Consider the following 12,130-nt stretch of genomic DNA (forward strand, 5'->3'; position numbering starts at 1 on the left):
ACAAGAGAAGTAACTATAAATGAGAAGAAAGATTTAGTCATAAAAAAACTGAAAGAAGAGGGAACAAGAAAAGAACACACCCATTAAAATGAAAATAGTTTTAGCATTTTTAAGAATGACAATCAGTACAGCCAGCCTCCAGGGAGAAGAGGGGAAATTGTGAGAGCTGAGTATCTCTCTGTAAGCTCTGTATCTATTTCACCTGACTAAATGTTCTTGAATATTCATATTTCAAAGATAATTCATGTCCAGCTTAAAAAAAATAGATTTTAAGCTCATAAGGGAATCATGGGGGTGAGGGGTGCATTAGTAAATGATGTAACTGGATCATGATTTCATGTCTGGCCAGTCAACTACAGAAAGTCCTGCTCCACAAAATATGGACATCAACCTGGATCTCCCAATCCTAGCAGGATAAGTAAACATTTAAAAGATGTAAGTTACTTTAACCCAAAGCAATTAGCAAAATCATCAGTTATTCATGAAAGTATCAAGCTTAACTCCTTCAGCAGCAGCAGTGCTATTCAACTGTATACTTGCTATCCAGTGGCATTTAAAGTCATATTTCTCAACTATACAAACTCACAAACCTCCATGAGTCATGCTGAATATTTTGGAACTTTTGTGTTTTTTACGCATAGTCTTTCATTAATTCATATTTATGTATATATTGATTCGACAAATAGGTACTGAATACATACCAGGTTCCAGTTACTATGTCAGTGTTAAAGACACTGAAGGGGCAAGTCAGGACAAGTCCTTGTCCCCGAGAAGCTTACAGGCCAGGAAGGAAAGCAGATGATAAACAATGATATACCATGTCAGATGCATAGAAATACAGGTGTGTGGAGGCAGAAGGTAGGAGGGTCTATTTTACACATAGATGGCACATGACAACCTCTCTGGGCAGATGACAGTTGAGCAGTAAGTGAACTGAATAGAAAGGAGGTCAAGACATACAAATAGAGGGTGGAAGAACCTCTTAGAGAAAATGTAAAAACCATAAAGAGAGAGATGATTTGATATTTTTTGTGGAACAACAAAGAGGTGATTGTTAGAGGGGGCAGTAGCTAGTACTGAAAATAGAGGGAGTGCCAACAGGAGACACAGGTCATGGTGATCCTTCTCAACTAGAAGATCCTTGGATTTTATGGTAATTTTGACAAGAAGGCTTGAGGGTAGTATATTAAGAAATTGACTGAGGGCCTCCCTGGTGGTACAAGGGGTTAGGATGCAACCTCTGAAGCTGTCTGCAGCCACTGAGCATGAGTTTGATCCCCGGCCAGCCAGGGAGAAGCCCACATGGTGCAGCAGACCTCTCCTGACTCGCCCGCTGCTCCCCTCAGCAGTGTACTTGGGTCGATCTGCCTTTTCTGTTCCCCGCTCTGCCTCTGGTGAATCCTCTCGCCCCCCACGCCTCTGGCCTGTACTCCAGCTTTTGTATGCATGAATGGATAATTCTTAAAAAAAAAAATGGCTGAAAAATGTTTTAGATAAACAAAAAACATGCAGTGACTTACAGTAGATGAGCATTTCCAATTCACTTTAAGCATAACATTTTCAAAAAGTTTATTCTGAAAACAGAATATCTTTATTCCAAAAAAGTCATATGAAATGTAACATTTTAGCAACAACATTATGAACCAGAATGTCATTTTGATCCCCAACTTAAATCACCTTACATTCTGCAATAACTTAATCATTTATCTGGTAGATATTGACACCGTGGCAATATATATTTTATAGTAATCATACTCCAAATGTCAAAAGACTCAGATAAGGGACCAGGAAAAAGAATAAGTATAAGAAAGAAAATATCAAAATCAACAAATAACTATGAACAAGAGACACTCTATGGGGGGTAGGGGGTGGGGAAAGGAGGGCTTGGGGTCAAATTAAGGGGGTTGTAATTGTATGGGGAATATAAAAATAAAATTTAAATTTAAAAAATAAATAAACAAACAAATAAATAAATAAATGATAATTATGGGAACTGCCTCCCCTCATAGGGTTTTTGTGAGATTAAATGTCACATCATTTAGGGTTACATAAACTATAATGATGAAGCTAAATAAAATAATAAGACTAAATAAAAATAAATAATAATAATACTCTAGCAGAGAGGGGGAAAATAAGAGAATACATACCAGATATTTCTGAGGGGAAATAAGTCAATCTAAAAGATGGTAAAATATAACAAGAAAATTAACAGGTGATAAATGAAACAGATCACTTAAGATAAACAATTTTAGAGCATAGAAAGGAAGTTCCAGACCACAAGGTTTCTACTTCCTGAATTAAAGTAACTACTTACCAAGTGATACCTTATTTCCTAGGGAAGTAATGAATGACAAACCTCTAAAAGTTAATTTCTGTCTTCCTTACTAAAATGATCTCAGACTGGAATGAGATCCATAACTTAGAGATAATAAAATTCTTATTCCACAATAAATCCTCTGACCTCAAACAGTGTGAGGTGAGGTTCATGGTCAACAAATAGTTATTAAATGTATGCATAAGTGACTGAATGAGATGCCAGGGAAATATTACTCTCCAAATCATTTCCAGCTCAAAGATGGAATCCCTTTTAGTTCTTTACCTAGATATGCCATCGTAGAAACCATTTGCTTTCTACAAATCTGAGGATGTCTCCAAATGTGGGAAAATCCCACTTGGGTCTTCAGACTACACCTGAAGTTGTGAGAAAGCACATTTCAAACAACAGGGAAAGCCCACAGCTCACCACAACAGCACGTTGTAAATGGTCTGGTCCATTGAAGCATAAATTAAAGTAACAAGAGTCGTTGAGCATTTAGGTGACAAGAGGAAGGGGCGGAGACAGCAGAACTGAATATAAGTGCTAAGATATTTCGAGACTGAACCAGCGTTCCAGCACAGACTTTCACTGTAGAGTGACTGCCCTGGGATTAACTAGAGAACCTTGAATATGAGTCCTGGAAATTGCCCCCTAACAGGGAACCGCTTCTTGAATGTGAGGAGGGGACAGCGACGTAAGTCAGAAATTTTTTCTTACGTTCTGATAATATCTCTATCTCTATACATGGTGCGTAGCTGTACTTGGGGGAGAAAATGAGGACTTCACTTCTTTAAAAACTTGCTTTACTTCTATTTCGGTCAAGATAAAGGAGAGCCTGGGAAGAAGTAAATATATCTTTATCTAGAAGCCAACATACCTGAGGTTTGTGAGGAAATCACTAGATGCATTTTAGGAAATTTTTTAAATATCTATTTGTTTGTTTAGTTTATAACATCTTTATTTTTCACATTTAATGAGAAACCCCCAGCGCTGACCCAGTTCACTGGCATTCATTTTTCTGTGTCCAGCTGCACATACTCCAGGAATCATTGCCTTTCTTTATAAAAATTCAGTTCTCTGCACCAAATACACTCTTGATTTCTCTGTGACTCATCTTGTGTTCTGACAGCCACCTCTAGCTGCTGAAATGGGGGTCTCTCAGAATAGCCATCTAACCATCTGAACATTTACAATTCCAGTAGCAAATTTTAGGAGAATATCATAAAAGAATTCTTGAGTTTGCTACCATCTGCTTCTGCATTCACCCCGCCAATCACTGGCTTCAAATGCTAGGTGAAACGTATATTTCTTCCTTTCCATTGTTTCTCATTAAAATATCTTCATAGCTATGTATCTTTTCTTCCCTTTCATTCATCTATTCTGACCACAGCACTATTTTTAGAACTGTCCTGTAAGTCCTCCGAGACTTCCTTGATTTTTTTCATGTATTCCTTTCTTCCTAATTACTGAAGTACCCCCAAAACACTAGCACTTAGAAACCCCCCAAACACTAGTTTACTTAGAAACTAGTTTAGAAACTTAGAAACCAGTTTACTTTTAAGCAGCTATCCAGTAATAAAGGGATGTGTTTTGTTTTTCATTTCTGTATTGTTTTTGAGGTAACTGTTGTTTGTGTCTTAGCACTATAGTATTCTCCGCTTTAGGTGGTGTTACCATGGTGATGCCACCCCAAAGCTCCCATAGTCCTCTACTATGGTCTGTTCTGCTCCCGCCCCACTTTTTTCTTCCTCCTCCCCCTTGGTAGCCTCAGTTCTTAGTTTGGCTTTGTCTGACTCTGGTTTCTCTACACTCCACCTTTAAGCGACATCCTCCAGTGTTTCCCTCCCCACCCCTTATTTCATTTAACATAATCCTAAAGGTGCCGCGGACCAGCCCAGCAGTGGCGGGAGATTGAGACAATCTCAGGGTTGAATGTGAATGAGCAAAAGGTGATCGAAGGAATTAGGGCGAGGGACAAGAAAGAATGACACACAGACACACTCAAGGGAGAGTGAAAATCTGAGTGCAATTTATTGAAAGCAATCTTTTCTTTTTATACATTTTTACAGTAATTACTTCATTGTGTTTTGCACAGTGTCTGGTTAATCATTTACCAAGGCATAAGTGCATATTGTGTCATATATCATTACATCTTGCTTATTATCTATCAAGAAATCAAGTGCAAATCAAGAACATTTCTTACTCTAATCTCCATACTGGAGGTTCACTCTAGCACATTTGCATTATGATTACATTGTTATTATTATTTTAGTATTATATTTTTCATATACTATTATTTATTCTTATACCTTTGTTTGGCTATATTATTTACTAAGTAATAGAATCAGTTTCCATGGCTGCATTCCTTTACTATGATCCTTGTTACTGGCAATGAGTAACAACATATTTTGGTGGTGCCTTAACAACGCCCAGGCCTAATTGTTCCAGTTATTCGTCATGGCTGAAAAGGTGGGAACCAAATTCCCCTCGGGGACTGCGTCTGTCTTAGGTTGTCAGAATTCACTTCCTGATCTTACCCGTCATTGACTGTCCAGTCCAGCGCACAGGGGCAGGGGGCTTATTATGCCACACTAGCACAGCCACCCAATTAATGCGAGATTGTGGCAATTGTCACATTGCTCTCAGGAGCCGCCACATAAAGGGATGCATTTTGTTTGTTTGTTTGCTTGTTTGTTTTTTAAAGATTTATTTATTTATGCGTACAAGAGCTAGGGTACAGGCCAGAGGTGCAGGGGGTGGGGAGGTAGAGTATTCACCTGAGACAGAGTGGGAAACAGAACAGGCAGACTGACTGAAATACACTGCTGCGGCAAGTCAGGAAAGGTCTGCTGGACCATGTGGGTAGCTCCCTGGCCGGTATCAAACTCCTGCTGCAGAGGCTGCAGACAGCTTCATAGGTTGTGTCTTAATCCCTTGCACCACCAGGGAGACCCCTAAAGGGATGTGTTTTGAACAGCAAAACAGAAACAATTGCTGCACCTCCCCCTGCAGTGACCTTTAGGGCTAACCGTCCCTAGGTCCGGCTGGTTGCCAGCGCGCAGGGGGAGAACAGCAAAACCCTACCTGCTGCACCTCTCCCCGCAGTGATCTTTAGGAATGGCTTTCGCCAAGGTCCCTAGATCCGGCTGGGCAACCAGCGCGCGCGGAGAGAACAGCCTGAAGCAGAGGAAGTGCAGCGGAAGTTCCCTGAAAAGGCAGAAGCTTAGACCACCAAGAACCACTACAAGAATGCTAAAAATCCTAAAACTACAAACTTTAATCCCTTATCTGTCTTTCTAAACTTCCTCCTTTCTTCTATAATGGTCATTGCTTGTTATGTAGATCACCTCCCTGATAGTGATAGACTGAGCCAGCGAGCAAGCTAATTTCTTTGATATTCATTCCTGTGCTTTTAGAAAACATATATATACTAGTCACAAACTTAAAGAAAATTACACTCAGATTTTCACTCTTGAAGTGTGTCTGTGTGTCATTTCTTTCGCCGACGCCCTGACCACCCTGCACGCTTCTCTCAACCCTGAGGTGGCCTCATCGTCTACTGCTGTGCTGGTCTGCGGCAACAATCTAGAGGACTGGGTTGTTTTGTGAATGTGTGTCTACCAGATCGGTTTGCTTTTAGAAAACCATCAGTTACGTCTCACAAACCCATCTTTCACTTAGAGGCACAAAATCAAATGTGGACAACAAATGCAAGCCATGTAAAACATCTGGTAACCAAGTGAACAAAATTTTATGCTCCAATTGAATTGCCAAAAGAAAAAAATACAATAATAAAACTACAATAAATAGAGACTGTAGTGGAAAGAAGAAAAGACTTAATGCAAGCATTCTTTTCCTGAGATCATCCCCATTTTCTCCTCTCTCTTTTTTTTAAGATTTATTTATTTATGCATACAAGAACTGGGGTACAGGCCAGAAGTGCAGAGCGGGGCGTGAGAGGATTCACCGGAGACAGAGTGGGGAACAGAACAGGCAGATTGACTGAAATACACTGCTGAGGGGAGCAGTGGGAGACAGGAGAGGTCTGCTGCACCATATGGGCCACCTCCCTTGCCGGCCCGGGGAATCAAATTCATGCTGCAGTGGCTGCGGATAGCATCACAGTGCTGTGTCTTAACCCCTGTGCCACGAGGGAGGCCCCTAATTTTCTTCTTATTGGTTAAAGTAGGCTGCCCTGTACTTTTTTCACTAGTACGAACAATCATGGGGCATCACCACTGGCTGATTCAACATATTAAAGTGGATTTATTTTCGATCTCCATTAATGGACATGGTGTGTGATCACAGAGGAAGTGTGCTGCTACCGGAGTGTTTGTCACCTAGGTGATAAATCAAGGAGTTACAATAAACCTCAAGAATGGATGTAAAATACCATTTGAAAATAATCCCCACCGCTTACTAACTGGATGAGTCAATGGACAGAGGAAGGATCTGGAGCCCCTGAGTGATCTGGATGAGTTAGTACTTGCTAGGGACCCAGAGCTGCTGCTGCAGTGAGTCTAAGCAGCACGGGTGACTCTCGCATGACAAGAAGTGAAACTAGACAGAAGCTCTGAACTTGCTACCCTATCTACCCAGGGCTGCTTCCTGAGATGATCATCTGCTGGTGAAAACAGAAGACTGGCTTTGAGAAGCTGAGAAAAATAGAACTAGATAGGAGGGAAATGAAGGCTACTCTTGCAAAATCTGAATGCAGACATATGCTGGGAAAACCTCCCTGATGGTGCAAGGGGTTAACCCGCAACCTATGAAGCTATCTGCAGCAGTAGCCACTGCAGCACGAGTTCCATCTCCAGCCAGGGAGCTACTCACATGGCACAGTAGACCTCTCTTGTCTCACCCGCTGCTCTCCTCAGCAGTGTGTTTCAGTCATTCCACCTGTTCTGCTTCCCACTCTGTCTCTGGTGACTCCTCTCACCCCCCACACCTCTAGCCTGTACCCCAGTTCTTGTATGCATAAATAAATAAATCTTTAAAAAAATAAATAAAAATGAATCCTTAGTTTCTTTGGGGAAAAAAAGTTGATGTTGACAGTACTTGGAAAGAAAACAACATCTCTTTGCCCAGTTTAACTTTAGGTAAATGTCTGAAGAGGAAAAAATAAATGAATTTCAAGATACATTCTATGTAGGCATTCTTTTAATTATAAAATTTACCCATACTGAAAAACAGGATTTTTTGGCATTTAATATTATCCAAGTAACTGTGTTCCATTTCAGTATCTCGAGATCATAATAAGGGACTCTGCATTTCTAGTGAGGCCAAATTTTAAAATCCTGATAGCTCAGTCTGGAAAAAATCAAATAAAAAGTTCATCATAAAATACCATTCTTTGCTTTCTCAATTATTTGTTTATATTTTAAAAAGATATCCATCTTTTTTTATAACATATGCATATTCCAAATCTTTCCACTAAAAATATTTTCTGGTGATGAAACCTGGCTTTTACTTTTATTCAATGTTATATAAGCCATAAATGAAAAAAATAATCTTCCACACTAAATTTGGTCTATAATTCTGTTATGTTTCCTTCTCCTGGGAATTTAAGGATTTCAGTATTCATTCACATATCATTTCTTATTAGGTATAACTTAGTTACAATGCATAGATTAATCAGTTATACCCATTACCAACACTTGAAATTGTCCATCACTCTCAAAGGTATGTTCCTTTTCCTATTAAATTGTCCTTCCTACACACACAAAAGCAATCACTTTTCTGATTTCTATCACCGTAGCTTAGTTTGACTCCTGTAAGTAGAAATATGTAGTATATAATTTTGTCTGCCTTTTTTTTCATGCAGCATTTTTTTGAGAATTCTTCATCTGTTAACCTGCCATAATTTATCTTATTTTCCTATTGATGAATATTTGTGTTATTTTTACAGTTTTGTTCTTAATAATAAAGTTGCCACAAGAGTTCCCAAGGATGATCTTTTAGCACATCTTCTAGGGTAATCAGATATTTAATATATGTTATTATGATTAAAACAAAATTACAATAGTCTTAGAATTTTTATAGCTACTAACTACATAGATTGAAGAGATATTTTATGATCTCATTATTATATTTGGGTTATTTCATGTTGGGCCAAGAAGAAACTGACGAAATTCAATCAAATTTTGAGGGACATTAACATAAAAATTTCATATTAAAAAATGGGGAGACATATAGCTATTTTTTTCATTTATAAGCCTCAAGACAACATCAACGTTCTGTTCTATTGTTATCATTTGCCTAAATTCATCTTCAATTTTCTCTCTGCAGATACCACCACCAGCTCTCCTTTTGCAGAACCTCATGAAGGGTCCCTACTAGTGCCTATCCCGTGTGCTGTGCTGATTGTGGTCATCATCACTGTCTCAATCATGACTATTGTTACTTTATTTGGTGGGTTTGCACTTCATGAATTCATTCAGTGTCTTAGAGATAAGCATTCATGCTCAGCTGAAATCAGTGGGGATTACTTATTTTAATCAATTAGAAATCCTGCTTCATTCAGCACCAACACATATATCATATTGGCCAATTTACTAATAGATAATAAATATAATTTCATGTTCCTTGAATGATTAATACATTTTTTGTGTGTTTTCTAGAGCTTTTTTTACAAGTATTAGAATTTATAAAACTATGTTTTATAGATTACTACAGAGGAAATTACATCTGGGTAGATGTTTAAATCTGAAATGAAAAAGGGCTGGTTTTGATCCCAAATACTAGTTAACATCCATTGTTAATGGAAAAAATATATTTAAGCCATACTTTAATTAGTAACTGCTCAGTCTTTTATCTCATAGGCCAGAGGATAGTGGTTATGGATATCTAAGAATATATCTGGAAGTTCTCAGAGTCAGCTGTCATATGGTATTCAAAACATACAGCTACACTGAGACACATTGTGTCTTTTACAAACATGAAATTTTGTGGTTCTGTGAAACATCCCCATGCAAAGATCTCTCAGTAAAATTAATCACTTCTCTAAAAATTATTTTTTCTCTATCGCCCAATATAGTGTTATATCTATTTTATCTTCAGATTCCTCCACCTCTGCATTCATATTCAAACCCTAATTCAGAACTTAGAATGCAATTATCCTTTCTAGTCCAAAGACTACTTTCAAAAGTTTTCTATTTTCCTACCACTCTCTGACATTATTGCCAAAGAAAAGCTCCCCTCCCCCACCAACCTTGTTTCCTATACCCTGTTCAATGATGATTAAGCACAATGGTAGATCAGAGAAGGCAAGAGCTGCCTTCTTATCTTCTCACAATTCTTGACTCTCATCCTCCACTTCATCGCCTAGCTCAACACAGCATCCCTGAGCAAGTTTTGCAGCTGTGGGTATTCAGTTTCTTCTGATACTAAAGCCAACCATTTTTTGGTTCACAGTGGGCAAATACAATTGTCCAGACCAATATATGCCTTCATGCTCCGACGACTGGATCGGATACCAGAGGAAATGCTACTTCATTTCCACTGAGAAAGGGGACTGGACCTCAGCCCAGAAGGAGTGTGTCCAACATGGTGCTGCTCTTGCTGTCTTTCATTCTGAAAAGAACGAGAACATGGTAAGATACTGATCAAAACCAAATTCATAAAATATCACTGTTCTCTCTTGTATAGCTAATCTGTGGCTTTTATCTATTTCCTTCTCTGTGATGACATGGTATCTATCTTCCGCGTAGGAAAACTCAGTCACAGAAAACCAGGTAATCAGTCTGAGATCAAAATGATAGTTCAGTTCATTCTTGTAAATTTGACTTTATTGTTTAGCTTCAAAGGCAGAGATTGAAATGAGTTGATCCTATGTAGAACTAACAAATGATAAGATTAGCTAGAAAGCCATAAATCACAGCTTTTGAGGATCAAGACTTACTATGTATTTAACTAGAGTAATTATTTAACCTACATCTATATTCTTTCTTCAGAGGTCTTCTGAGAGCTTTTTACAACGATATGTGGGTGCAGAAAAACACTGGATTAGACTGATTACTCAGAGTCCTGAAGTGGGAAACACATGGAACTGGTCAAACAGCAAAGAAGAGATGTGGTAAGTTTTAGGAAGTCTCTTCATGCTCACCAGGCTGGTAACTCAGGGAAACCAATTTCAATACGAAGGTTGAACTCTGAGTGAGCAAAGTCCTAACAATCCATTGTGTGTAAATACTCTATGGAATTCTGTCAAGGAAGGCTTTAGTATTACCTTTCCGGTTTTATCTACTTGTAATTTATATGATAAATGCTTCTAGTAATTTTATGTGAGCAAATTCTAGTGGAGTTATACACTCAAATATTCCAGGAATAATTATACTGATACAAAAATATAGTATGTCCAACTTCATAGTTATATTTTACTGATGAACTAGTTTCTGGAAAACAATTACCTCTTATTCATTCCCAGTTCTCATCTCCACAGGGATTTAAAAAAAAAAAAAAAGTTTTCAAATCTAATAAGAACCTTTTGTGGACCGGAGAGAAAACTTGTCCCAGAATTTAAGATATTTATTTTATTTGTGTTACTTGCAATTAAAATACATTTTAAAGTTGAAAGGCACTTCATAAGTTTAGTTTACACCTCTGCCATCTGAAGACTCAGAACTGAATATATTTCTAGTTATCTAAATAATTTTGATTATTATGATAATGACTTATATCAAGGATAAATTCAAATTTCTAGAAAGCAATTCTTAATATATGTGTCTTAATATACCATGTCCACAAGTGGACTTAAAGGGTGATAAATGCCTAAAATTGTTTGCATCGGTATGCATGATAGTTGAATGTATATACTTTCTGGGAAGTGTTTCCCAAAGGGTTTGTGAGCTCAAAATGATCAAAAAGTACTCCTCAATCAAGTGAAAGGAGTTTTGTATCTTCCGCTATGCCACTCCTTCCCACTTTGTCTGCAGATGAGTCTATGTTTATTGGCTGGAAGACTTGCCTCATGCATTGTTCCTTAACTGACAAATAAACAAACAAAACCTGAGTCCATCACTATCACACCATCACTAAGTTTATTCTCTTAGTGAATGAAAACAATGACTGAATGAAAACAATGCACTAAAAATACTTCTGCTTCTCTTTTAAAAAAAAAAAAAAGATTTATTTATGTATACAAGAGCTGGGGTGCAGGCCAGAAATGGGATGGTGAGAGGATTCACTAGAGACAGAGTGGGGAGCAGAACAGGCAGATCTACTGAAATACACTGCTGAGGGGAGTAGCAGGCGAGACAGGAGAGGTCTGCTGCGCCATGTGGATACCTCCCTAGCAGGGGATCGAACTCATGCTGCAGTGGCTGTGGATAGCTTCATAGGTTATGTCTTAACCCCTTCTGCCACCATGGAGGCCCCTAATTCTGTTTCTTGATTGACAGGTTCAAACTCACAGGATCTGTGAACTGCACGTTTTTGAACAGCACAGGTGTCTACCGCATAGAATGTGAAGAGAAGTTACCCTGGATATGTAGCAAGCCTTCCATTTAATGAGGACACATCTGCTCATAAACTTATCCTCTCATGAAACCTAAGGAAACTTGTATCGATGAATGCTGCTCAATGGTCAGAAGTTTTCCATAAAGACTTTGTGAAATATAAACAACTCTGTATGATTTTGGAAATCTTCCTCTAACCAAGATTGTGGAAAAAGAGGAGAGGAATTCAGTAATATCTGCACTATGGAATACCCTAGCCATGAGCTGCAAATGTCAAAGACTGACTGATAATCATGTTCAGGGATGAGAAGAATGACTCTAAACCTTTCCTGTGCACTTTATATTTTTTTTGAAGTTC

General features: G+C 38.4%; 1 protein-coding gene across 1 annotated transcript; it reads left to right on the plus strand.

Moving 5' to 3' along the window:
- Positions 1–7,938: 7,938 nt before the first annotated feature.
- On the plus strand, positions 7,939–11,824 carry CD69 (CD69 molecule; the record flags this gene model as incomplete). Its single annotated transcript, XM_084256065.1, has 5 exons — positions 7,939–7,999; positions 8,606–8,728; positions 9,731–9,909; positions 10,270–10,391; positions 11,716–11,824. 5 exons carry the CDS (start codon positions 7,939–7,941, stop codon positions 11,822–11,824), a joined length of 594 nt encoding a protein of 197 aa, XP_084112191.1.
- Positions 11,825–12,130: the final 306 nt, after the last annotated feature.

Source organism: Talpa europaea, assembly GCF_964194135.1.
Source record: "Talpa europaea genome assembly, chromosome: 15".
NCBI classification, from domain to species: Eukaryota; Metazoa; Chordata; class Mammalia; order Eulipotyphla; family Talpidae; genus Talpa; species Talpa europaea.